Consider the following 27,075-nt stretch of genomic DNA (forward strand, 5'->3'; position numbering starts at 1 on the left):
TACTGGCAAATGCCATAGTTTTACTTTACTTTAAAGTTGAGTAATATTCCATTGAGTATATATATACCATATTTTCTTTATCCATTCATCTATTGAGGGACACCTAGGTTGGTTCCATAGTCTAGCTATTGTGAATTGAGCTGCTATAAACATTGATGTGTGGGGCTGGGGTTGTGGCGCAGTGGTAGAGTGCTCCCCTAGCATGCACGAGGCAATGGGTTCAATCCTCAGCACCACATAAATATAATATAAAGATATTGTGTTAAAAAAAAAAAACATTGATGTGGCTGCATCACTGTAGTATGCCGATTTTAAGTCCTTTGGGTATAAACCAAGGAGTGGGATAGCTGGGTCAAAAGGAGGTTCCATTCCCAATATTCTGAGGAATCTCCATACTGTTTCCATAGTGGTTGCACCAATTTGCAGTCCCACCAGCAACGTATGAGTGTATCTTTTTCACCACATTCTCGCCAACATTTATTGTTGCCTGTATTCTTAATGATTGCCATTCTGACAGGAGATGAGATCTTAGAATAGTTTTGATTTGCGTTTCTCTAATTGCTAGAGATGTTGAACACTTTTTCATATATTTGTTGATCAATTGTATTTCTTCGTCTGTCCAGAAACAGTGTAATTTCTGTTCAAAGCATTATTTGTGTGTTATAACAGCATCAGTACATTTTATTTTTTATATTTATCTGTCCTCCGGAATTTAACCTTCTAGGTTGAAATCATATTATGTTGATTGACTTAAATCTCTTGTCAAAAATGGTTAATGAGGGGCTGGGGTTATAGCTCAGTGGTAGAGTGCTTGCCTTGCACGTGTGAGGCACTGGATTCAATCCTCAGCACCACATAAAAGTAAATAAAGTTAATATATTTAAAAAGAAAAAAAAATAGTTAATGACCTCATGGTTTCATAATGCCTGCTAGGAAGCATTCTGTCTGAGAGAGCTATTAGTTGTTAACTGGTACTAATTTAAGTGATATTACAAAGATTGACAAAGATATTTTGAAGTATATTTCTTGATGTAATCAGAAGAGGTCTTTCTTCACAAGTCAAGATTGGTAAGCAGGAAAATAAGTGATGGTATATAACAGATATGTTCAGCCTCAGAGTTGTCAGCATACTAGAAGCTTGGCATTAAGAGAACTCGGACGGTCTTGTCTTAACTTGTTTGAAGCTATGAACAAACATATTTTGGCTCTAGTTGTCTCCTGCAAAGATTCTCAACCTATGACCCTCAAATAGATCTCTCTTTTCTAAAATTGTTTTTCTGCTGGGCATCTGCAGCAATTGGCATGAAGTGCTAGAGAGTTCATGTAGCACCAGGCTACTTTGCTGATGAAAACTTTGCCCATGGTGCCTGCTATAAGTGAAATTAATTAGACTTGTGCTATCCTAGTCAATTTCCCTCCCAGCAGGTTGTATGGTTAGAGCTCCTGAGAGTCTAAGACTGAGTCTTCAGTTCCACTAACTGCTGGGTTGTACATTTTTAAAAATTGGAAGATGGGTGGTGATACACACACATATGACTTGGCTGCAGCAGAGAAGATGCAGAAAAATAAGACCAAACTAATATTTTTTTCTTGGTTGTAGTAGTAGACCAAGATTTTGTAGCAATAATTAAAGTAATCTGGTTTTTAAATTTTGTCCTTTTCTTGTGCTTGAGAATTTCTAGATGATTAATTATCAGATAAATTTGAAGTTTACTTTTTTAACAAAAAACTTCAAATTAGAATTTTTATGATGGCTTAGTGTAGAGAGAGTGTGAAGCACGCACCTCCAGAGCCAAATTTTATGCTAACTACTATGTAAAATTCACATCTCATTGCCACCTTACCCAAAAGTGGGACTTTTGAAATTTCATTCTGACCAGTAATGGTAACTAGGATGTGTAAAACTGCATAAGGTATATTTGCTTGTTACTGAACAAATAAGTAGTTCTGTGAGAATGTTTTCTTTCAAATGCAGGCTTACTTTGAAGGTGATCACAATAGTATTTGGTATTTTGTTTTGTTTTTTATGGGGGATTGAACTCAGGGGTGCTTAACTGCTGAGCCACATCCCCAACAACATGTAAAAGACAACAGTTGAGAGAAAAGGGAATAATTAGAGTTGTTACAGAGTGAGTATATGATCATTTATAAGATGTAAAATAATTAAACAGGCATATGAATCTGTAGTTCTAAGATGTAAGTCACAGATTTGTCTTAGGGCTTCCTGCTGGCCCAGTAAAGAGGGCAACATGATCAGTTATAATATTTAAATTGTTTGTCCATAGTTGAAAACTAACCAGGTGTTCAGGAAAGAAAATTATCCCTTGGTTATTATAAATCAGACAATATCCTTAAACTGTTGTACTATACCCAAGTACCTGTCATCCCTAACAAATATTTGTATTCTCATATTTGCCTCATGTCATCCTTATTTTAAAACAAACATAACACAGTTGAAGTATCTTATATTCTCTTCTCAATCTTATTCTTTCTCTCCTGTGACCATAAAACTTATAACTTGTCAATGTTGTTTTTTCTTTCTTTTTTTTTTTTTTTGCTTCTACTTCATGCATATATCTGTAATAGTACTTAAATCTTAAATTTGCATAAATAATATATTGCACGGCACATGTCATTCCAGAACTTTCTTTTTTCATTAGTTCTGTGATGTCCATGGTGCTATAGATCTAGTTTATTAATTACAAATCATGAAATAATAGTTTCCCATTATGTGGAAATAATCTAATTTAATTATCTGTTTCCCTACTAATGGATTTTTAGTTTGTGTCTAGTTTTTCACTGTTAGAGTGTCATTTTGAACACTCCTGTCTATGTTTTCTTGTGCCTAAGCATAGAGATTTCTAGGGCAATGGTTCTCAAATGTGGCTCCAGAAGAAGCACATCAAGATCACCTGGGATCTTGTGCCCAGCCCAAACCTCTGAATCAGAAACTTTGGGGGTGGGGCCAGCAATCTGTTTCAGAGGTGATTCTGAAGAGCTCCAAACTTGAGAACCAGTGCTCTAATGCATACACAGCTAAGAATGAGATTATTAAGGCTTAGGGTACATATTCTTTAAATTTTGCTGGACATGGCCAGATTCCCATATGTAGTATAGTTACTGCTTTACAGCCTTACCAATAGTTTATGAAAGTTCCTATTTTCTCATTCATACTATGGTTAAATATTTTTTTCTTGCTGGTCTAGGAGATATAAAATGTTTAAGAGATTTTTTTTTCTTTTATTGTTAGTGATAACTTGTACAGGATAGTTGTCCTTTTTCTTATTGACTTTTGTATGAACAATTTATAATTAATTTTTATATGTTAATAAAATTATTAATATATGCACTACAAGATCTTTTTCCTTTCCTTCTGTCTTGACTTTGTTTATGTTACTTAAAAATTGTTGCCAAGCTGGGCACAGTGGTACATGCATGTAATCCCAGCAGCTCGAGAGGCTGAAGCAGGAGGATCATGAGTTCAAAGCCAGCCTCAGCAAAAGCAAGGTGCTAAGCAATTCAGTGAGACCCTGTCTCTAAATAAAATACAAAATAGGGCTGGGGATGTGGCTCAGTAGTCAGGTGCCCCCTGAGTTCAATCCCTGGTACGCCTCCCCCCAAAAATTCACCAGTTTTAAAATCATATGTATTTAAGGTATGCAACCTGGTATTTTGATATGTATATGCATAGTGAAATGATTACTTCAGCCAAGCCAATTAACTTATTGCCCACATGTGTACATGTGAAAAAAGCACACGAAGTCTACCCTCTTAGCAAATTTCCAGTATAGAATACAATACAGAATATATTACAATTAACTGTAGTCTTTATGTTGTTAGATCTTTAGACTTACTCAGCCTACCTATGTGCAACTTTGTACCCTTTGACCTATATTTCCTTATTCCCTCCTGCCCAAAATTCACCAATTTTTTTTTAATGTCCTTTGTATTTAGAAAGGCCTTATAGAGAAGTTTAAGTTGGATTTGCTTTGCTGCTGGAATACTATCCCACTGAGATGTATAGCAGTTATTTGAAAATAGGCTGGGGCTGGGGCTGGGGCTCAGTGGCAGAGTGCTTGCCTAGCATGTGTAAGGGACTGCGTTGGGTCCTCAGCACCACATAAAAGTAAATAAATACAATGGAGGTATTGTGTCCATCTACAACTTAAAAAAAAAAAAATAGACTGGGGTTTATGAGAGAGGTAAGACTTAGAGATTTGGGAAACATTTGTGTAAGGCCCATAAATTGACACTGTTAAGATGGATAAAACTGCCATAAAGATAATGTAGATTGAGAAAATGATCAAGGATTAAACCATGGGAAGCAACAATACAGGAAGAGAATCCAAGAGATTTGAGGAATGATCAGCAACAGAAGGATCTAGAAAATCAGATGGTAACAAATTATGAGGAGATATTCTCTAATGCCCCTTAGAGAAAGGAGCACATTTAAGAAAGGTGTAAAAATGTTGCCTTTAAGAATGCAGCTAGCAGGCTGGGATTGTGGCTCAGTGGTAGAGCACTCCCCTAGCATGCAAGAGGCCCTGGGTTTAATCCTCAGCACCACATAAAAATAAATAAAATAAAAGGTATTGTGTCCAACTACAACTAAAAAAAAATAAAATAAAAAGAATGCAGCTAGCAAAGGTTTGAGGAGTAAAAAGATTTCTACTACTTTAGCAGCAAGTATAAGAGATGACGCAAAGTTAGAGCAATATTGCCGGGGATGTAGCTTAGTTGGTAAAGTGCTTGCCTGGCATGTACTAGGCTTTGTGGGGTGGGGTAGAGGGGTAACAAGGTCATTTTGTGTTAGGAGAGGAACATTTGTGCCCTTAGGGAAGGAGCCAGTGGCAAGTTGGGAAGTATGAAGTTGCATCTGATAATCTTGCTGGCTCCTTTGCAGGCAGCCTTTTCATAGATGTTCTTTATCTACGCTTTGAATAAGATAATTTGGTAAGATAATATTGAGGACTGTGCAAGGGTTAAGATAGGCTGCTATAACTGAGTAGGAGACTACTTTAGGTGGTCTTCTCTGAGGTAAATATTAAATTTGAGACCTAAGTGGTAAGGAGCCATGTGAATGGTCAGGATAAAGCTTTCCAGACAAACCACAAAATTTCCAGTCTCTAGAAGATCAAACAAAGAATAGTAAACCAGTCTAATAAATATTGTTTGTTGGATTCAACCAGAGTGAAGAAAGAACAGAAATCTTTGTTCCCTGACTTTGGAAACCTTGTTTAACCTTCAAACTGGCGATGTCAAGGGTTCCAAGTCCTCCACCTCCGGCAGAAATGTCGAGTGGCCCTGTAGCTGAGAGCTGGTGCTACACTCAGGTAATTTCTTGATTCACCCTGTAAATCTTGCATCTTGGGAGGATTTGATGAACAAATATTCTTTTTGCTTTTCTATGTTGTGTTTCCTGCTTTCTCTGGAACATTTAAAGTGCTTGTCAACCTTGCATTCTTTTCTTGGTTTTTCACATGGAATCTGAATCTCCAAGACTAGTGCTTTTCGATGGTGGTTGAAAAGGGGGAATCTTAGAAACTAGATTTGTTTATATCCCCTTGATGGAAATATGCACTAAGGCTCCCCTGCTTGGAGGATCCATGTCTGAGATTTGCAACCCCAGGCAGTGTTCTCAACATCTCAATTGGAGACTCATTTTAGGTCTGGTATTATCATCTGCTTTTCCCAGCCCTGGTTTGATACTGGTCCCTCTGCTCCATGTTTTTTCACTTTCCATCCAGTGTTTCTCAGAAACTCAAAAAGTTATGAAAAACAATTGGTCAGTGTGAGACTTTTTAAAAATGAGGGAACTAAAGCAAGAAAACGCTGAACCTCCTTGCTAGCCCAGCCATGCTGTCTTCCTAGCGGGCCGGCATCACGTAGAAAGAGGGAGGAGGGAAAATGTTTATCTGATCTTCAGCCTTTTTTTTTTTTTCCACTTCCTATTTAATTGCTTTCCTGATTTTCTATCAACAGATCAAGGTAGTGAAATTCTCCTACATGTGGACCATTAATAACTTTAGCTTTTGCCGGGAAGAAATGGGTGAAGTCATTAAAAGTTCAACCTTTTCATCAGGAGCCAATGATAAACTGAAATGGTGAGGAAGAATACCTCTACCTGTAAAATTTTTTTTCCCTAAGTTGCCTGTTTTGCTTGCTTTTATGGGACACTGATTAGAATGTAAGTTCTTTTTTTTTTTTTTTTTAATATTTGTTAGTTGTAGTTGGACACAATACCTTTAGTTTACTTATTCATTTTTATATGGTTCTGAAGCTCAAACACAGGGCCTCACACATGATAGGTGAGTGCTCTTTTGCTGAGCTACAATCCCAGCCCGAGAATGTTAAGTTCTTGAAAGCAGGGACTTTGTTTTGTTTTTACTATGTCCCCAGTGCTTAGAACAGTGCCTAGCAAACAATAGGTGATCACAAAAATTTGATTAATTCACTGAATTTATTAGAGATCAGCAAACATAATACAGATGACTAAAGAGGACCAATGTTAAAAATGATATCCATACATGGTATGAGTGGTAACTACTTGGCAATCAAGTAGGTATCCTTCTAAAAGGAGCAGAGGCTACTCAACTCAGCCAACCATAGCTATCTGATAAGGGCTGACTATCACCAGATTTTCTGGTTTTCCAAGAAAATCTAGAAATCTAGCTTAAACAAAAATTTTTGACTTTTTAATTGCTTATTTTTAAGCAGTAAAAGGGGGGAGGTTATTTGCCTATGGACTGGACTGACCAGGTTGTAGGATGGAATTTAGCCAGCAGGCTAGTGGTTAGAGTAAGGACTCATCTCTCTCTTCTCAGCCTGCTCTCCATGCTAGCTTTCCTTGTGCTTAAAGGCTGACTAGTAGTAGCAATGGGCATAACCCACTGTGTGCCAAGAATATGTCACAGTAGCATTGAATGGATGAGGTCTGAGTTCTCTAAACTAATCCCTATGGCAAGGGCAACGTGATTTGGGAGTGGGGATCAGTCATCATCAACTGTACGATGTTATTTATGTAACTGGACTGAACTGATTTTTCAAGGTTGTTGGCATCTCAGCTTTACCCTTGTTACTGTTCATAAGAACAAAGATGGTGTGCTGTCTTAGTATACATCAACATTGCTTAGGTCAGAATTCTGGCTTTTTCACTATGGATATTTCAAATAGCATTTGAAAAATCAAAATCATGTGTCATCTTAAAGAAGAGGAGCAGGCACTTAAGGATATACCCATATGCCCATTACAAAGACCAAATTTGGAACCAGTTTGGAACTCTTTGACAACCAACTGAAGAGTTGTTTATTCATTTATTTTAGCTATGTACATTAAGCAGTGAACCACTAGGTATTGAGAGAGCTGTTTATTCTTAGGCATTGTATTTAAATTCATATCTGTAGCATATTGTATAGTGATGTATGTGGCATCTGTACTCCCTAGAGAGGCACTGGATTGGGCCACCTGTTTAAGAGAGGTGTCATAATACTGGCAAGGCCTAAGGATACATATGGCCTATGTATTCTATGTGATAGAAGCAGTATCTGAACCACATGCAGTTCAGCTAATGACATTTACAACTTAACTCACTTGAACCTATTCAGTTCTGCTTAAATTTTATTTTGATCCATCCATAACAGATTGGTGTCTCTAACTATTTAAAAGCCTAGTTTGCAACCCTACCGTGTATAATGGGGATTTACTTTTGTCTGTGCTTCTTCCATACTTCCTTCTTTATTTTCAGAATATTATTGCCAGATTGATAAAATAATCTGTAAAAGATTAGGTACCATTTGCATATTTCTCTAGAATACTTTTTCTCTTCCACAGTGATATTAAAGGGTTCACTGTTTTTTGTTTCTCTGTTGTCTTAACAAAATTAAGGGCTGCAGTTCCTGAGATTGAGGATTGGAATATAGCAAGACTAGGCTGAATTTTAAAATGTTTTAGGGTGAACAAGATGAAAGCCCCTTTATTTTTGTTGTTTACTTTTAAACAGGTTCACCCCCCCTCAAGAAAGGAGTTCAAGAAAGCCCCTTTATTTTTGTTGTTTACTTTTAAAAGGTGACCCAAATTGCTCTAGAAAGGTGGTTCCCAAGTAGTAATTCTACTGAATCATAATCTGATATGAGGCCTAGACTTTTCTTTAAATATCTCCCTCTTGATTCTGATGTTCTATTCTGTTACTTCACAAGCATTTAAGGATACTTTTGACACCTTTTTTTTTTCCTGTTTTGGCAAGGTGTTTGCGAGTAAACCCAAAAGGGTTAGATGAAGAAAGCAAAGATTACCTGTCACTTTACCTGTTACTGGTCAGCTGTCCAAAGAGTGAAGTTCGGGCAAAATTCAAATTCTCCATCCTGAATGCTAAGGGAGAAGAAACCAAAGCTATGGGTAAATGTTCTTTTTGTTCATTTCTCACATCCAGTATCTTCATACACTGACTGTTTTTTGATAACCCTAAATATGACTTTTTTTTTTTTCCCATCCTAGAGAGTCAACGAGCTTATAGGTTTGTGCAAGGCAAGGACTGGGGATTCAAAAAATTCATCCGTAGAGATTTTCTTTTGGATGAGGCTAACGGGCTTCTCCCTGATGACAAGCTTACCCTCTTTTGTGAGGTGAGTCCTTTTACCCTGCTTGAGACTGTCCGTTCCCAGACTTCTTGGGCATTTGCGACTTGTATTGTATCAAGAATGTGGAATGAGAAAAATTCCCAAGTGGAGTAGTACTGTACAAATGTTATTTATGTGACTGGACTGAACTGCCTCATGATTTCAAGGATGTTGGCATCTCAGCTTTACCCTTGTTACTGTTCATAAGAACAAACATGGTGTGCTGTCTTAGTATACATCAACATTAAGTTGCTTGGGTCAAGATTCTGGCTTTTTCACTGTGGATTTTTAAGATAGCATTTGGAAGGGCTATCATTTCAAGCTGAGGGGGGTGACCAGCAATTAAAAGTATGTGTCTGTTCCTTTAACTTCCTGGCTCCTCCTTGAGTCTGAAGTCCCTGTATATTTGACAGTGCATTACTTTCCCTTTCAGCTATTTGAATTAGGTGACTCCCATTGGGTTGTATGCCTATGGTTTGTCTTGCTGGAGTCACTGTGAAATAGAAAAGTGGAAGCTACTTTTCCCAGGGTAAAGCTTGCTTACTCAGAGAGAGCTACCTGTAGTCAGGTAACTTTTTCTCACCAAGAACCTAAGAACCTTTTCAGATTTATAGAGGAACCTGTGAAGTAAAATTCCCCAACCAAGAGAAGCTGGTTTCTTTAATGAGTATTGTTTATTCTAATTAGTCATTTCAAGTTGTTTTCCATATATTCAGAAATGCTCACAAACTCATATTGAACTCCAGTTCAACTAGGACATTAACATTCCTGTGTATCATATGGTCTGGGAATCACTTCCTGAGCAGCACCACTTGATAAGAACAACCACTATACCTTCATGGGGGAGGGTGCAGGCAAACTCCCAACTGCCAAATCCATCTGTCAAATAAGGGGCTCATACCGTGAGTTAATGACAGTTCCAAAGGCATATCACCACCATGTGTCAGGAAAAGTTATCCCTTAGGAATCTTGCCCTTTTGCCAGAGAAGTCTGGCCAGCAATAGCAGGCTTCTGTATTTCAACAGAATGGTTACTAATGATTAAAAAACTTTGCAGGCATGGTTTATTAAAATACTACACTGAATACATAAAATAGAGTTTGCATAATAGCTGCTCCGTCTCCATTTTAATTGCTAAGTAAAATAAATATTAGAGTGATAGCATCTATATAAATATGTAAAATGTGGCAGTTGTTTTATGACTGAACTTGAAATTTGAATTCCATATAAGGTCCTATTGGTCACAGATCCTACTCAGTTGTCTGAGTGAAGAAATGAGAACAATTAGGTGTGAGGTTAGATGTTATATATACAGAGCATCAATTTTAATCTTTACCTATCTTAGAGTCTTGTATTTCAAGAAAACTTTAAAATAGTGAAGAAGTCTAATTTTGTTGGAACCAAAAGCCAATCTTCAAACCATTCTCTGAAGAAAATCTCTACATATTGCATCTGTCATTTAAGGCAGAGCCATCACCTTTATTGCAGCATTTCCAAGTCCACAGTGGATCCAGATCCAGCCTTTTCTCACATTGTATCCTCCGCTTTCCCCAGTCCATTCCAGCTGCTCCAACCCCTGTATTGACATTCTTGATTTGAAAACCCGTTGGCCTGCCCTCACTTGGCAATCTCTCATCCTATGGTTAACTTTGAGGCTGTGTTCCAGCACTCACTCTCTTCACATCTCCATATAAAATTCTCTTAGGAGAAATCCTGTGGTTAAGTTTAGATTTGCCTTACTGACTTAGAAGGGAAGTGAGATGACACTTTGGAAACGAGGAGATGTTGAACAGGGAAGCGTCTGCTGGGTTCTGCTGATGCCATCGGTTTCTTACCATCGAACCAGGTGTGCCATCTGTTCCTCTCACACTTCTCTGTTGGCCACAGGTGCTGAGTGTTGCTTCTCATACTTGGGCTTGTGCCTAGTGAGACTCGTTTCTGTTCCAAGGCTCTCTGTGGATTTAGTAGCATTCAGCATTGCAAGACGGTTGCGTGGGCGTGTATATTGGATGTGTGGGTTTTAAAAATGTCTGCGACTCATCTAAGTTCTTAGCATTTTTCATAGCTCAATCATTTTTGGTGCAAGTTTTATCCCTTTTACCTGTCATTTACTTTAGGCCTAATTAGTATTTTCTTACTATCTAGAGACCTTTATAAAGGTGATAGCTGCATGGAAATTTAGATTTTAAGTGCCTACTATGGCCTTGGCCCCTGACCTTGGCCCCTGACCCTCCTGTGCTGTCCTGATGAAGGAAGTGCAGTTGTTTCAAGGACTTTTTGCTGCTCCCAGAGGCCCAAAGAAGGAATCCTAAGGTGAAAGACTGAGGGTCACACTTTTGTGTACTTGGCCATTATTTTAGTATTTATTGTTACTGAATGTTTAAATTAAATGAGATTATAATTATAAAATGCCAAATGAGTGGTCTTGTTTGTAATGTGCCACATTAGGTTCACTTCCAGTTTTCAGTGATGCTTTGTCTGACCATTAGGAAATGTGGCAATTCTTCCAAGTTGATTTTTCTTAATTAACTTATTTAAAAGCATTATTTGAATTGTCCCCTTATTGCAATCCTTTGAGCTGAGTCAAATTCTGTTTTCTTCATTTCGTTTATAGGGGGAGAAGCAGTGTCTCAAGAGGTCAGGTAATTTTTCCTAACATTGTGCAACAAATTAATGTCAGGGCCACGTCAGCTCTGCAGTTCCCATCTCTAGTCGGCTGCACTACGCTAAGTGGAGTTGAACTTCATTTACCTCTGGAAGCATGGGCGCTCCCAAGTTTTCTTGACAGAGAGTATTTACTTTTAGTAATGAAAGAAAGACATGAGAGCATGCTTAAATTACACTTTTAATTTTCTCTTTAATAATTTGGACCACAGAAAATCTTCATGAAATTTTTCAGTTCTCTGTCTAGCTATTTATGTTGAAAACAAATGGCTGTTTGCAATAAAGATGCAACATATTCCTCCTTAATTGTACATGCCTTTGACAAACAGAAGATTCTAGTGCCTCTTGTGATGTTGCAATTAAAAATGAAAAGGAAACACCATTTGAAATATGAAGTACCAAATATCCAGATACTGGTTAACTCTTTCAAAACATCCCATCTAGCAGCTGAGCTTGGTGGCACACACCTACAATCCCAGCTACTCCAGTCTGAGGCAGGAGGATCTCAAATTCTAAGCCAGATTGGGCAATATAGCAAAAGCCTATTGCAATATATTTTTTTTTAATTTTTAAAAATCCCATCCATTCCATGATTGTTCTTGACCTACAGAAATGTTGATTTAATATGTAAAATCATTATAGTTTATAATACATGATGATGTAGTAAACCCTACCACCCAACCTCTCCCTGAGATTGAGCTCCCTACTCAGAATGAGAAACAGCTATTTTGAATTTTATGATAATCATTCCCTTGTTTATTATTTGTATTCATGAATAATATATTGTTTAGGTTTGGCTTATTTTTGATCTTTATAAAAATGATGTCATACTATATTCATCCTCTTATTGATCGCATTTATGTTGTTGCTAGTCTTTTGCTGTGAGAAATATTGCTACTATATAAACATTTTGTATGCAGTATCTGTTTATTTTTCCAATTCTTTTAATTGTATAGAATTTAAAAAACCTATTTCCATGGGTTTTGCTTTGACTTTATGTATAGATGAAGTGTATAAGAATTGGCACATCTTTAGTCTTTTATGAAATTTTCTCTTTTAAGAAAAGGAACTGACTTTAAAAGTGAGACCCTTTTACAACTTGAAATTTAGGGGATCATACAGTCTTCCTGAGACATTTTCATGCATTCATTTATAAGACAACATAAATGTCACAGTCACGTCATCTTCACAGCTGCAATTCTGAATGAGTCTCTATAGTCAACTTTATAGGCATTAAAAAAAATCTTTAGTTTTTCTCAAAATGGTCTCATTTTAGCATCATCATGTTTGCAGAGAAAAACAATTCCTTTCTAAGTTAAAAGTTTGGGCTCTGACGACTCATTTGTGAGTGCCATTTAAAATTTATTTTTAATTAAGCGTATTTAATGTCGGTAAGAGGTGCCAGACATTCAGAGCTCTGGAGACTCCAAGCATCTATATATCTACAGAACAAGCCTAGCCCAGACAGTACAGGTACATTCTCCTTCCTGCTGTTTTTTTTTTTTTTTTTTTTCCCTTCTGTGTCCAGAGAAAGGAATTGTTCCAGTGAGAGGTGTCACAGTCTTTGGGCCCCACTCATTACCAAACATATATCTAACCAAGAACATCCAACCATAGTTGATGAGAAATTTAGCTTAGCTTTTGCCAATTCATTTTACCCAGTCTACTAAATTGCCATCAAGTGTTAATGACTTTGGGCTTCTGTCAGCCTGGTTTAATTCAAGCTAGGAACACAGTGCCAAAAGCATTCTCCATTCCCTTCATTGGCCATCCCCAGAGATTCCTGCCTTTCCCTCTGAGGAAGTTGGATTTAATTTGTCCTTCTTTTTCCTTTTCCTTTTTTTTTTTTTTTGTTTTGTTTTGTTTTAAATCAGTATTTTAGATCCATGACTGGGAACAGGCAACTTCTACTTTTGGTGTTAATAATATGAGAAAATAGCTGAACTAAGAAATCTTACATTTGGGGCAGGGGATGTGGCTCAAGCGGTAGCGCGCTTGCCCGGCATGCGTGCGGCCCGGGTTCGATTCTCAGCACCACATACAAACAAAGATGTTGTGTCTGCCAAAAACTAAAAAATAAATATTACAATTCTCTCACTCTCTCTAAAAAAAAAAAAAAAGAAAAGAAAGAAAAAAAAGAAATCTTACATAGGACAAGAGAGAATCTCTGTGGGGTGATTTGTGCTAGATCCCAGACTGTTAAAATAATGTTATAATCTACCTCTGATAAATGTGATACTAATGCTAAACACATTCATAACTGATTAATTTGACCATTTCATTGCTCAAGACCATAACATCTAGTTTTAAACAAATGAATAATAACTTTCTCGACTTGATAGTAAATATCTCACTCTGGGAAGGCATCTATGCTCATCAGTATATCATCAATGCACTTTAATATCTCACTTAATATAGAAGGGACTAAGGTCATTTGGATGGGGCATTAACTTTGCCTCCAGGTTTATGACTGTGACTAAGGGATGACTTGCATCTTGAAGGTTAAAAAAAAATCTGGGTCATTAAGGATGTTCCTCAGCTGTCTTTCTCATCTGACCATTAGAAATAGCAGTAGTTGAGCTAATTCTCAAGGTTTGCAAGTTCTGTTTAGATTTAACTTTTTTACCCTAATGTGATGTAGGAGACAGAGCATGACAATCATTGTTAGGTGGATGACTGCTGTGCAGCATCTTTTCTTTTCTTTGGTAACTGACATTTATTTTATAATGTTATGTGATTTATTAACTCCTTAACTTGGTACCCCCACAGATTTTTCTGAATTTCACTGATTGAACTAGAAGTTGGCTTGGTTTCTACCTAGGCCTGAACAGTTAATTCAGCTGGTTAAAACTGCTACCACTGAAGTCATGGTGGGAAGTTGGATCTCTCTGTGAAAGTGGAGTTGTCATTCTATTCCAAAGCTATAAGTGCATGTATAGCTATGACCAGCTATCCTGTCTCAAATGACTGAATATAGAGATGTTAAAATGTGGGATATGCACCCATTTATTCCTGCCAGAAAGATCTTACTGGTAGTGGGTCAGCAATGTTGATTAAACTATCATTTTTGAGGAAGTACCAGTTAATCACTAGGCCCTTTAGAAACTGCACTTCAGCTGGGTGTAATGGTACATGCCTATAATTCCAGAAACTAAGGAGGCTGAGGTAGGAGGAGTCACAAGTTCAAGACCAGCACTTAGCAAGACCCTCAATAACTTAGACCTTGTCTCAATAAAATAAAATAAAACAAAATAAAAAAAATAAAAAGGACTGGGATTGTAGCTCAACGGTAAAAGCATCCCTGGGTTCAATTCCCAGCAGCCCCAGAAAAGAAGCTGCACTTTATTTTCATGTTCCAAACCTAACTAAAACAAATGAAGTACCTTTAGATTTAAGTTACTAGATTCTTGGGCTGGGATTGTAGCTTAGTGATTGAGCTCTTGCCTAGCATGTGTGAGGCACTGGGTTTGATTTATAAATAAATAAAATAAAGGTCCATCAACAACTAAAAAAATATTTTTTTAAAAAAGTTACTAGGTTTTTTTCTCTATAGTGTTTTAAGTGGTAGTTTCTATATGAATTCCTTGTATTTGATGTTTTGTCTATGACAGGATTAAATAAATACTTGAAGCTTAACATTTATTTCTGTCAGTTTTTCCCCCTGGAGGCTTTGCCCAGGTTTGAGTGCAGGGGAGGTGGAGCATATTAGAAATTGGAGAAGGAGATTTGTGGGGCTCTCTTGCCATTGCCCTGAGATGGTTTAAAATAAGTATGATTGTGATAAATAGAAAATTACTTGATCCAGAGGATAAAGCCTTGCTTTGTGCAGGTGGTTTCAAGAGACTATGACTGAATGTTCTATGGCAATGAGGTCAAAACCTGTCTCTACTGCTGGAAAGAAAATACCTGGATGGGGCTGGGGATGTGGCTCAAGCGGTAGCGCGTTCGCCTGGCATGCGTGCGGCCCGGGTTCGATCCTCAGCACCACATACCAACGAAGATGTTGTGTCCGCCGAGAACTAAAAAATAAATATTAAAAATTCTTTCTCTCTCTCTCCTCTCTCACTCTCTCTTTAAAAAAAAAAAAAAAAAAAAAAGAAAATACCTGGTAACAAAAACCTTGGATTGTGTTTTCTTGTATTTCACAGGTGAGTGTGGTACAAGATTCCGTAAACATTTCTGGCCAGAATACCATGAATATGGTGAAGGTTCCTGAATGCCGGTTGGCAGATGAGTTAGGAGGGCTGTGGGAGAATTCCCGGTTCACAGATTGCTGCCTGTGTGTTGCTGGCCAAGAGTTCCAGGCTCACAAAGCTATCTTAGCAGGTAGGTATTTATTTATGGGTTGTTTTATAGTTTTGGTGAAATAAACAGTGACTGTGTAATCTCCTTTTGAACAACTTCAACTTTTTAAACTGAGCTACAAAAAGACCTGCAGATAAATACACTTTTATATTATGACATTAGCTCTCATAACCAAAAGATTGATATCCATAAAAAAATGGCATTTCTGTTTTTCCTCTCTGTAGTGGACTTAGGCCACCATTTTCAAAGAGTAAAAAATGATGTGCAAAGGTTTTGAATGCATTCGCACCAAGAGTAGTGTCAGGATACTTGTTAGGAGCTGGTATCAGCTCCTAGATAGGGTTCAGATATAAAAGAGAGGATTCTGTACTCAGGATAAGTACCATCTGGCTGAGTCCCAATCCTAGAGGGCCTAGCCCTCACTTTGATATAAACATATGAGAGTGACGTGATTGTCCCTGACACGGAGGGTCAAGTCTCCATCTAATAGGTCTTTTGCCTGTAAGACAAGAAACACTGACCCAAAAGAGGAACTGACCAGAGAGGACTGATTTCACCACACAAGAAAGAGTAGCAGAGGGCTGGGGATGTGGCTCAAGCGGTAGTGCGATGGCCTGGCATGCGTGCGGCCCGGGTTCAATCCTCAGCACCACATACAAACAAAGATGTTGTGTCCGCTGATAACTAAAAAATAAATATTAAAAAATTCTCTCTCTCTCTCTCTCTCTCTCTCTCTCTCTCTCTCTCTCTGTCTCATCTCATCTCTCTCTCTCTCTTTAAAAAAAAAAAAAGAAAGAGTAGCAGACAGCCACACACATTTCTCTTCAGACCATAAGATCTGTGAGGAGATAACATGAATTTTAAGGCTTCCTCGTGCTAAAGTACAAACCTGGCAAAGCATAATCTACCTAGTCTAACATCTTCCCATTCCCTGTTTCTACTCGACATCTACTAACATTAAAAGATGTTGTTAACTCTTAGGTTAGTGACATATCTGCATGCTTAGCAAGGCCCTCAACACTGCCAAGATGTCTTTCTATAGATGCAAAATTCGTTCCCTTTATTTCTTTCAACAATAGATATTTTAGCCACTCTCCTTTAGCCTCCAGCTCCTGTAAGATGTCCTTGCCTACTTCTTCCAAGAGAATATCGAAACCCTTTTACAGGAACACCCTTGACTCTTGCCTCTCGCCTACATTCTCAGGGGCAGAGGAGTTCCTCTTCAGGTGGAGAGCAGACTGTTTCTTTCTACTTCTTCTCTGTTCAGATCCTATTTTGCCTTCCCAGAAACCTTACTCTAGCAGTTATTCATATATATTCATTCTCATTCTCTCCCCCCACCCCAAAGCTGAATTTCTTGAGTTAGCACATTCATTCTCTACTTCATTTTTCCCGCTTATCCTCAGCTCACCTCCAGGCTATGAAAGCAGTTTTCCAAAGTTATATGTATGACCTGCTTGTTCCTAAATTTGAGAGACTCTTCAGTTCATATATTACATGATTCCTTTCTTTGGTTTTCTAGCTGCTTCTAATGTGTGGCCTTCCTCTTTTTCAACCATTCCATCAAATATTGGTGAGGTTTAAGGGTGTGCTTCAGTTAGTTTTTACTTGACTCTCCTTGGATGATTTTATGTATTCCCATCGCTTGAGCTGCTGTCTGCCTACTCTAAGACATAGCTACTGCTATGGACCCCTCTCTGTTTTTTAAAATCATTAGTTCTGTAATCTTCAACTATAATGTTTATTAGTACCTGTAGTCTATAAGTCTTCTGATATAAGAACAGTGAGAATTGCTGTGTTTTTGGTATAGATTAAAATATTGAAGTTCAGAGCGTTAAGTGATTTCCCTAGAAAATGGTGAAGGCTATACATCCTGGGAACAAATTTTTACCCCTCACACATCAAATAGAACTCTAATCTTTAAGGTATATAAAGAGCTCAACAAGATAAGCACCCCCTTAAAAAATGATAATCCAATCAATAAATGGGCCAAGGATCTGAACAGACACTTCTCAGAAGAGGATATACAGTCAGTCAACAAATATACGAAAAAATGCTCATCATCTCTAGCAATCAGAGAAATGCAAATTAAAACTACTCCAAGATACCATCTCACTCCAGTAAGAGTGGCAGCCATTATGAAGACAAACAACAACAACAGTGCTGGCGAGGATGTGGGGAAAAGGGTACACTCATACACTGCTGATAGGACTGCAAATTGGTACAGCCAATTTGGAAAGCAGTATGGAGATTCCTTGGAAAACTGGGAATGGAACCACCATTTGACCCAGCTATTCCTCTTCTCGGACTATACCCAAAGGACCTAAAAATAGCATATTACAGGTACACAGCCACATCAATGTTTATAGCAGCACAATTCACAATAGCTAAACTGTGGGACCAACCTAGATGTCCTTCAGTGGATGAATGGATTAAAAAATGTGGCATTTATACACAATGGAATATTACTTAACAATAAAAAAGAATAAGATCATGGCATTTGCAGGGAAATGGATGGCATTAGAGAAGATTATGTTAAGTGAAGTTAGCCAAACCCAAAAAAAACAAATGCCGAATGTCTTCTCTGATATAAGGGGGGTGACTCGAAATGGGGTTGGGAGGGAGAGCAAGGAGGAAGATTACCTCTAGATAGGGAATAGAGGTGGGAGGGAAAGGAAGGGAGAAGGGGAATAGCATGGATGGTGAAAGGAGACCCTCATCATTGTACAAGATACATGTATGAAGATGTGAGTTTGGTGTCAACATACCTTATATATAATCATAGATGTGATAAATTATGGTATACTGATGTATTAAGAATTGTAATGCAAAAATAAATAAATAAGAAAATGATCAGAAATGTTTTGAGGCCAAAAGTAAAAAAAAGAAAAGAAAGAAAGAAAATGGTGAAAGCTAAAATTAGTTCTTCCTGACAAAAACTGTAGACCAAAAGTTCCCGTTCCCTGCTAGCTCAAAGGCCTCCTACATGTGCCATCTGTTCTTTCACTCTTAAGTAGTGATTGGTAGTCTCAACTTTGACCCATACCCCCAGTTGATTTGGAAACATGAAAATTTTGAGTTCTTAGCCATTTTATCATTGAAATTAAATTTATTTTTCATGCTGTTCATTAAACTAGAATGTGCATGGGGTAGAGAATTGGTTTTCAACCTCTTTCATTAACCCTACTCCTAAGGAGAAAAACTAAATTTAAATTCTCCCTAATGAGAGAAATTAAATATGAAAAAAAAGAGGTCATTTTATCAGGTAGAGTGAGTTTTTGAAGGGCCATGAACCACTGTGCTATATGAAGCTTTTTTTTTTTTTAAACTTCTTTTGAGGAGGGGATATCTCTGTTAAGAATGCATAGCTTGGAAGAAGACATAAATGAACATGTACTTTATCTGGTTGGTGCATGCTACTGAGCCCAGCTCTTGACTTTCTTGCTGTGTGGTCCCTAGAGGTAGAGAAAAGTACAGTGGCATTGTTCTAGTCCAAAATCTAGGTGTAGGACTGCCTGTTGGACCATGAGGGACCTTCCATTTGTACCCTCCAGATCTGTACAAAGGACATAGCATTGTCATCCAACAAAAGTAACTGTGGAATAATTTCCTTAAAATATGGATGTTTGAAATATTAAGAAAGAAATTTTATAATTATGAAGAAAGGTATTTTATAATTCTGGTATAATTTGAGGCTGAGTCCCTTTTCTATAGTAATGAACCAGAAGGAAAATGATCTCTTGTCATAACTGGGGAGAACCAAGAAATTTTCATGGGATAACTTATATTTGTTCCCCTTTCACTTTGTAGCACGTTCTCCAGTTTTTAGTGCGATGTTTGAACATGAAATGGAGGAGAGCAAAAAGGTATGTTAACAGGACGGAAAAGTACGTTATCCAGGTGATTTATTTTCCTATATACATTTTTTTCTTGCTATTTTATTAAAATGGAACACAACTCCCTGAACAGATACTTTCTGAGAGCAGAGTGAGGTGGTCTGTTAGTATTCCAGGTAAAGTGGACTCATTTAATCCCCAGGCAGATCATGTAAACAGTGTTGGGTGAGGTGTGTTTCTACTCATAGTACTCAGGAAAATCAAGGTGGAAAGTCAAAGATACAGTTGTTTTACTACTGTATTTGAGAAAGCAAAGGTGGTACACAGGATGGGAGAAAAACTATTACAGTCTGTAGGACAGGGAGACATTTTCTGTTCATGCTAGGTTTAAAATGATACAAGAGTCTCTCCTCAGTAAAGTTTAAAATCATGAAAATAGTCTAGGAAATTTTTTCTGTTGGAGTGTTTCTCATTTTCTATTTTTCTGATATAGAATCGGGTTGAAATCAATGACGTGGAGCCTGAAGTTTTTAAGGAGATGATGTGCTTCATTTACACGGGGAAGGCTCCAAATCTCGACAAAATGGCTGATGATCTGCTGGCAGCTGCTGACAAGGTGAGATAAGAATAGAAAAATGACTATAGGACTTAGGAATTATTGTGACCTGTTGAGTTCTGTAAATAGGCTTCTGTGTTGCATTGTGGGTAAAATAGACATCTATCCTAGCTTGGCCAGAACAATCTGTTTTATATATGTTTCTTCAAGGCAATTAATAATTTGTTCTCAAAAGCGTACTGCCTTGAATGGTGAACTATAGGGTCACCTCAGCCTACAGAAAAGGAGGATAAGTACAAGATTTATCTCTCTTCTTTTCCCTACCTCAAATTCAACCGCATTGAGAATAATGTTTCATACTAACATTTGAACTGTGCTTTATAATTTACAAGATGTTTTACAATTCATTGTTATTTAAACTTTGTCAATGAGAAAATAGTCTTTCACTGTTGAGCATTTTCAGCTTAGTTAAGTAGCTATTATATTGAAGGTATATTGAAGTATACCTTCAAAATTATAAGACAGTTAAAAGCTTTTGGGGGCAAAAGAGATACTGAACTTATCTAAATCAGATTGTTTCCATTTTGCTGTAGGATTTCTCAGAACCTGTGACGTGTTAGTATACACTACAAATTTTCTGAAAAAGAGTATGATAGACAGCATTTCTCCAGTTTAGTTAGCCCTGTCTCAAGGGTCACCTCCGAGGATTAGTGGTCCCTAAAACATACCAAGAAGCTGATTTTCACTGGGTGTGTACATCAGATGGAGCTCAGTGGCTGGCCGGCCCACCCAGGCCCTGGATACTGTGGAAATGCCACCTATAGGGCAAATCAGAAGGATCAATATTTGCCCTGTGGAAGCTTCTCTTGTGTAGAGGGTAGAAGTGGTTGATGTGACTGAGCTAAAAGGGCTTCTGACCCCAACAGAGAAAGAGGGTGTTCTGTCTGGAGTGCCCCTCTTCCTGCTGTGAGTCTACAACACCCTTCTGAGGGGGAAGTGGGCTTCAGCTGAAGGGTCCAAGAGCTTTCCCAAGATTCATTCAGGGAGATAATGTTCCTTTAAACCTGAGGACAAAGGAAGGTTCCTGGGTTTTCAGTGGAGGTTTTCTCTTTATTGATCAGCTTTTTTGAAATGTTTATAGAGGGTGAGGCATGTGGATCCAGTCAATGCTCCTGATAAGAGATTGGAATAATAACTGTATCCTTCTTATCACCTCTGAAGATTTTATTAGTACAATTAGCAATGTGAAAATTACAAACTCTTCAAGTGTACCTCAGTTCTGACCAGGGAAAACTTGCTTTCAATGGAGACAGCAAAATTATATTCACTGCCAGTTCTGGAAAGGTAGAAGACACAGCCCAATATCTGCTTTTCATAAAGTTTGTATGGATCTACCTCATCTGTTCTGTGGTTTTTAGTAAAGTAGTCACTTGTGCTTATATACATCAAGTATTTTTTCACCTCATCTTCAATATCCTGTTAAGGATGAGTAGTATTGCAAGGCCCGCTTTTTAGGTTTTTTTTTTTTTTTCTCCATGTACTGGAGATCAAACCCAGTGCCTCATGCATGCGAGGCAAGCACTCTACCGCTGAGCCACAACCCTAGCCCACAAGGCCCACTTTTTAAACAGAAATACAGAGGCTCACAGTTGTGCATCCTTTAGAGCCAAGGTTAAACTTCTGTGTCCCTCAAGTTTTGGTTCTTATTCCTCATCCATAAACCCTACTGTTCGCTTACTCTAAACACCCAGAGCAGGGAGATCAGTCTGAACTTCCCAGCAAAGGATATTTCCAAGAAAACATTTTTTTAAAAGAAAAAGCAGTTGAATCACAAATGTGTGAATGAGAAATAACTGAAGGGTGTATTTTCAAATTCCATTCAGAATTTCCCATTAAGATGGCCTTCACTCTGATCCTACTTGAAAGTATTTTTACCTTTACACATCCCTATGAGTTTTAGGAAACCAGAGGTAAGAAATCTTTCATGGAAGGATCTAAACATCTAGAATTTACTCAAGAGGCTGAAACAGCTTCTTCTGAGCTTTTTCAGTCTCTTGGGGACATGTGTAATTAGACCAAAAACAAAACAAAACACGTTGGCCAGGCCTGGGAGACACAATTTCAATCTCCCGGGTAAGTACTGCCATTAGGCAGGTTTTTCAGAAGCATAATTAAGAAAAAAAACTTTGTCCCCCAAGGGACAAGAATGGCTACTTTTGTCTAATTATGCAGTAGGGATCAGAGCTATTCACAGTGAAAGTCCTTTTAAAAGAATGTATTAGAAAGGATAAGAGGAGTAGTCCCTACAGCACTGTATAAAGACTGAACGGTTACTCAACCTTTTCCAGCCTTTTAAAACAAAAACAGCAGCCTCATTTCTTGCTTGTCTACTGTCATTCCCATTTTCCATGGAAACTGTTTTTCAGTTACTCAAATGTAAAAAAATTAAAGTTGCACCAAAACCAATAAAACTCTTCTTGCTGCAGGAGATCAGAGAGAGTGCCAGCAGATATGCCTCCTCACCCAGAATTCATAACAATAAAAATTGTCCTGATTTGATTGCCAGGATTCAGCCTGGAGGGGCATCATGTCATTGAGTTCTAAGGCCCTCAAGATGGGACCTGTAAGGAGACTGGATAGCCTCAAAGCAAAACCATTCTCCTGTGAACTGATTAATGACATTTTATTTTGTGACGCCTTTTATTTCTTTCCTCTTTCATTTCCCTGAAGTTCCTTAGTAAGTTCATAATCTCATATTAGAGAGTAAGTAGTAGAGTTGCATCAAACCAAATCAGCTAGATCAAATGTGCCCCAGCATTAACCTAGACCTTCCATTTCCAGAACATTTATGTCCTTTGCTTAGAAGACAGAAGTTTTTGAACTGAAAGTGGATCCAGGGGTCTCTGCTGCTTTGTTCTTTCACCCTGAGAATCTTAACCTCAACCCCAATAAAATGGGACTTCATTCATCCTTTCCTATTGAAAAGGAGGCCCTTGGATGACCCTCATTCAAGATCAACTAGTGGCTGAGATGCTGGTGAAAGTCACCATGGGGCTCCTTTTCACTGCCTGATGGGCCAGTTGGGAGATCCTGCAGAGCGAGGTAGTGACAATGCTTAAGTAGAAGGGACTGTGCTTCACCCTAGTCAGCTCTAAATAAAAGGATTGCAGGAAGCTTAATGTTCCTGTTGGCTTGTAGCATTAATGCCCTTTGTAAGCTAGGTGGCAATGGTTGAAGAAAGACTTTAAACATAGTCAGCAGATACAGTATAACTTTAGGATTCTGTCATTGCCTATTTTTTCCTAACAGGTAGACTTTAGAATTTGAATGGCAGCTGCTCAAGTTATTTTAGCTGTCTTCATTTCAAGTTTAAACAACTAACCTTTAGAGTATGGTTATGTTTTATAATTGCTGTTGTAGCTTTTCATGCTCTGTGTAATTCTGTTCAGGTCTCTGGTTATACAGCAGTACTGCTGAAGAAAACAACTTCAGTAGCAGTCAGCCCAGAGCCATTATTGCTCTGAGGACAGTAGTGCTTGTGTTTTACAGTATGCCCTGGAGCGTTTGAAGGTCATGTGTGAGGATGCCCTCTGCAGTAACCTCTCCGTGGAGAATGCCGCAGAAATTCTCATCCTGGCTGACCTCCACAGCGCAGATCAGTTGAAAACTCAGGCAGTGGATTTCATCAACTAGTGAGTTGGCATCTTCAAAGTTCCTCTTTCAGAATAATTGGGATAGCTAAAGAAATAAGAAAGACTTTGAATTAGTGAGTAAAATAGGCAAGTAGCTTCATTAACCTTTTTGGTAGTAAGTATAGAGTTCTCATCTTTTCCTTCAGCTTTATAATGTGGAAAAATAGTTTGCTTTCATGGATTGAATCCTATTGGTAAGTTAAGTGTTTTAATGTTTTACTTCCAAATACTGAATGGAATTGATGAAAATGATCACTTGCTTCCTGAAAAGCTGTGTGCCCACAGATGATAGCATCTTTACTTCACCTTCACTGACTTAATAAAAGACATAGATTTCTGGGAGAATAGAAGCATATTTTTTAATGAATTAGTAAAATGTATCTATTGTAGAATGGGAAAAAGAGAAGGGATGATCGGTAGCTGAGATGTAAACATTCTGTTTGGAGAAACATTCAACTAGATGTGTTTTTTTATTCTAAGTGACAAGTGACCTGGCCATAGTGCTTTTGAAAAACTTCAAAGGGGCCACAAGAAGTAGTGACTGCAGCCCATCTTCTCAGAGGGGAAAATTCTGTTCCCTTGCCTGATGGGGAGCAAAGTTAGGGTGGGGAGAACCTCATAACAGTAGCTCTGGGGTGGGACAGGTCAGAGACATTCCAGGTAGATGAACAAACAATTTTTAAAATAAAAAAATGCCCAAAGAAAGGAAGTAAGGTCCTCTAGATGTAGTTTTTGTGTGTGTGCTGGGGATTCAACCCAGGGGCACTTAACCACTGAACCACATCCCCAGCCCTTTTTTGTTTTTTATTTAAAGACAGAGTCTTACTGAGTTGCTTAGGGTCTCACAGTGGCTGAGGCTAGTTTTAAACTCCTGATCCTCCTGCCTCAGCCTCTCAAGCTGCTGGAATTACAGGCATGTGCCACCATACCCAGCATAAGATTATTTCTAAGTGGGAGGGAGGAAACCAATAAATGTTAGTACTATTGAGTGTTCACTATGTACTAGATTCACTATGTACTAGGTGTTTTTTTATAAATTAATTCAACCATTGAATGAAAAGTGGTTTATTATTCTCTCTTTTTTGACAAATAGGTAGGCTCCAAACTATGATCTGCCCTGAGGTTACAGACGAGCCAGGTGGACGCTCAGAGCTGTCTGTCTGAGGCAACCCTTGCTTCTCTCCTTATTAACGTCATTAGTGAATGTAAAGAACATTGACAAAGTTAAGAAGAGCTAAATTCCACTTTTTTTTTTTTTTTTTTTTTTGATAGTATAGTGGCTCAAAGTCTTGGTATTCAGAATCACAATAGCCACAGTCTGGTCACCAGTCTGCCACTGTCTACCAAGCAAAGTCTTGTGTATATGAAGTCTTTCATTAATACCCTTTACACCAAACCTTGGAAAATTAGGCTGTTTAGGTGGCTGTTCATCTGTCTTGTGCTCACTTCCTTTGATAATCCCTCTCTCTCTGCATTTCTCTTAGTCATGCTTCAGATGTCTTGGAGACCTCTGGATGGAAGTCAATGGTGGTGTCACATCCCCACTTGGTGGCTGAAGCATATCGCTCTCTGGCTTCAGCACAGTGCCCTTTCCTGGGACCCCCCCGCAAACGCCTGAAGCAATCCTAAAATCCTGCCTTTTGCAAGACTCCGGATTTTCCAGAAGCAGCAGCCCCTGTTGCTGCCACTGACCACCAGGTAGACAGCGCAATCTGTGGAGCTTTACTCTGTTGTGGGGAAGAGACTGCATCGTGGCCCCAGACTTTTGAAACAGCACTAAATAACTTGGGGAAGCCGGGGGGAGGGAAAGGCCCAGGACTCGGGGCTACTCAACCTAATGAAAACCCTGTTGCTGCGTCACCGTGTTCCCTTTGGCTTGACCAAGTCTGACTCTGGGATTCAGTTTAGGTGCTGGCCCTGAGCACATCCCAGTCGTGGTACTTCGGAGAAACCTACCTGCATCTGACTGAGCAGAACAAATTGTCAGGTGCCTGGAGCAAAAAGGAAAAAGAAGAAAGAAAAAAAAAAGGACATTTAGTTTTAAGAGAAGGGAAAAGGAAAGAAGAGTTTTTGCAGAATTTTTCAAAAATCAGTTTGTGAATTCTAATAGTATTTATGTTGAGAGAAGCAAATTTTAGTCCTTCCAACTGTGCTGAAGCTTGGATGTTTGTGAAAACTCCTCACCACCACACAAGTATCAGAAGAGCTCTCTCGTTAGCACTTATTGTTTGCAAGAACAGAATACATCCTTTTATCCTCTTATGAAAGTTACAAGCGAAGGCAAAAGGGGAAGAGGTTATTTGATCTGGAAGATAAGTGTTCTGATGATAGTGGCTTTTGCAAAAATCTTTATTGGTGTTGAAAACTGGAAAAAATAATTCATCCAGAATTCATGCTGTCTTGACAAGAACTATGGTTCTCTGTTTTTAGATATTGTGGAAAATGTTTTTTGGCATTTTTCTCTGATTTTATTTCTCTTCCCTCCCCCCTCCCTTTTTTCTAAAAAAAAAAAAAACAAAAAAAACACAAGAAATCTGAAAACACACAAAACAAAAACAACAAAAAGAAGAGAAGAAAAAAGGAAATTTTATTATTAATGCTGTGTGAAAAAAGTCCCAGCACAGATTGCTCAGCTGTTCGTACCTGACTTGCCACCTGCATAGGAGCCAGTCCTGTTCCTCCTTCTTAGCCCTCTTCCTACAGGGGAGAACTTCCAAATGTTAATTTTTTCTTTTTGAAAATATAAATAATTACTATTTTGTACTGTGTGGTATCTCTGGTCTTTTGTTTTCACTCACCTGGCTTGTCTCTCGAGTCTGAGTTCCTTGCTTAAGGGATTTTGAAGGCCTAGTTTGATCATTCATCTTGCAGGGATTATGTTTGAAATGTCTAATAAGCAGAAGGGATTTATTTATTTTTCATAATCTCAGGTTTCCTTTGTGAGCTATCAGCATCTGCCAATCTTTTGTTCTTGAGTATTGAGAGTCCATATCCTAATGAAGGACCAGGCCCCTACCTCTGCCAAGGCAAGTGATTGTACTGGGCTTTTCTGCATCCTGTATGTTTTAAGACTTAATCCCCAATCTCTTTTCTCCTAACTAAATATTAAAAGATCCAGGGGACACAAATGTGGAGATCAAATAAAGGGAAATTATTGTCTCTGACTGGTCCTGTCATTGACTTGATGTGTTTCCAGAAAAATTGTCTTAACTCCAGTGAGCTCACAAGAATATTCTAGGGTTCCCTGTTAGCCTGCTTCATAGCATTGTTAGGACAAGCAGGATACACGGGAAAATGAATTCGCTGTTCTGCCAAGGTTTTTTTTTTTTTTTTTTTAGTTTCAATGGAGCTTCAACCTATTTAATTTTCCATTTCCTTTTGGTGAACTTTAGCCTTTACAAATTTAAT

The 27,075-nt window shown here is 38.2% G+C and overlaps 1 protein-coding gene across 6 annotated transcripts in view; it reads left to right on the forward strand.

Moving 5' to 3' along the window:
- Positions 1-26,200, forward strand: part of SPOP (speckle type BTB/POZ protein) — a 74,758-nt gene extending 48,558 nt beyond the window's left edge. For 5 of the 6 annotated variants that reach the window (XM_081270467.1, XM_081270465.1, XM_081270468.1 and 2 more), the window contains 9 exons: positions 5,190-5,333; positions 5,983-6,104; positions 8,243-8,394; positions 8,494-8,621; positions 15,427-15,604; positions 19,394-19,449; positions 19,913-20,035; positions 23,525-23,667; positions 25,152-26,200. In XM_081270467.1, the coding sequence (XP_081126593.1) occupies positions 5,256-5,333; positions 5,983-6,104; positions 8,243-8,394; positions 8,494-8,621; positions 15,427-15,604; positions 19,394-19,449; positions 19,913-20,035; positions 23,525-23,667; positions 25,152-25,296 (1,125 nt within the window). In that variant the 5' untranslated portion in view covers positions 5,190-5,255 and the 3' untranslated portion in view covers positions 25,297-26,200. The remainder of the gene's footprint in view (positions 1-5,189; positions 5,334-5,982; positions 6,105-8,242; positions 8,395-8,493; positions 8,622-15,426; positions 15,605-19,393; positions 19,450-19,912; positions 20,036-23,524; positions 23,668-25,151) is intronic. The other variant, XM_081270469.1, reaches the window with a different exon arrangement.
- Positions 26,201-27,075: the final 875 nt, after the last annotated feature.

Source organism: Spermophilus citellus, assembly GCF_964194105.1.
Source record: "Spermophilus citellus genome assembly, chromosome: 17".
Lineage (NCBI taxonomy): Eukaryota > Metazoa > Chordata > Mammalia > Rodentia > Sciuridae > Spermophilus > Spermophilus citellus.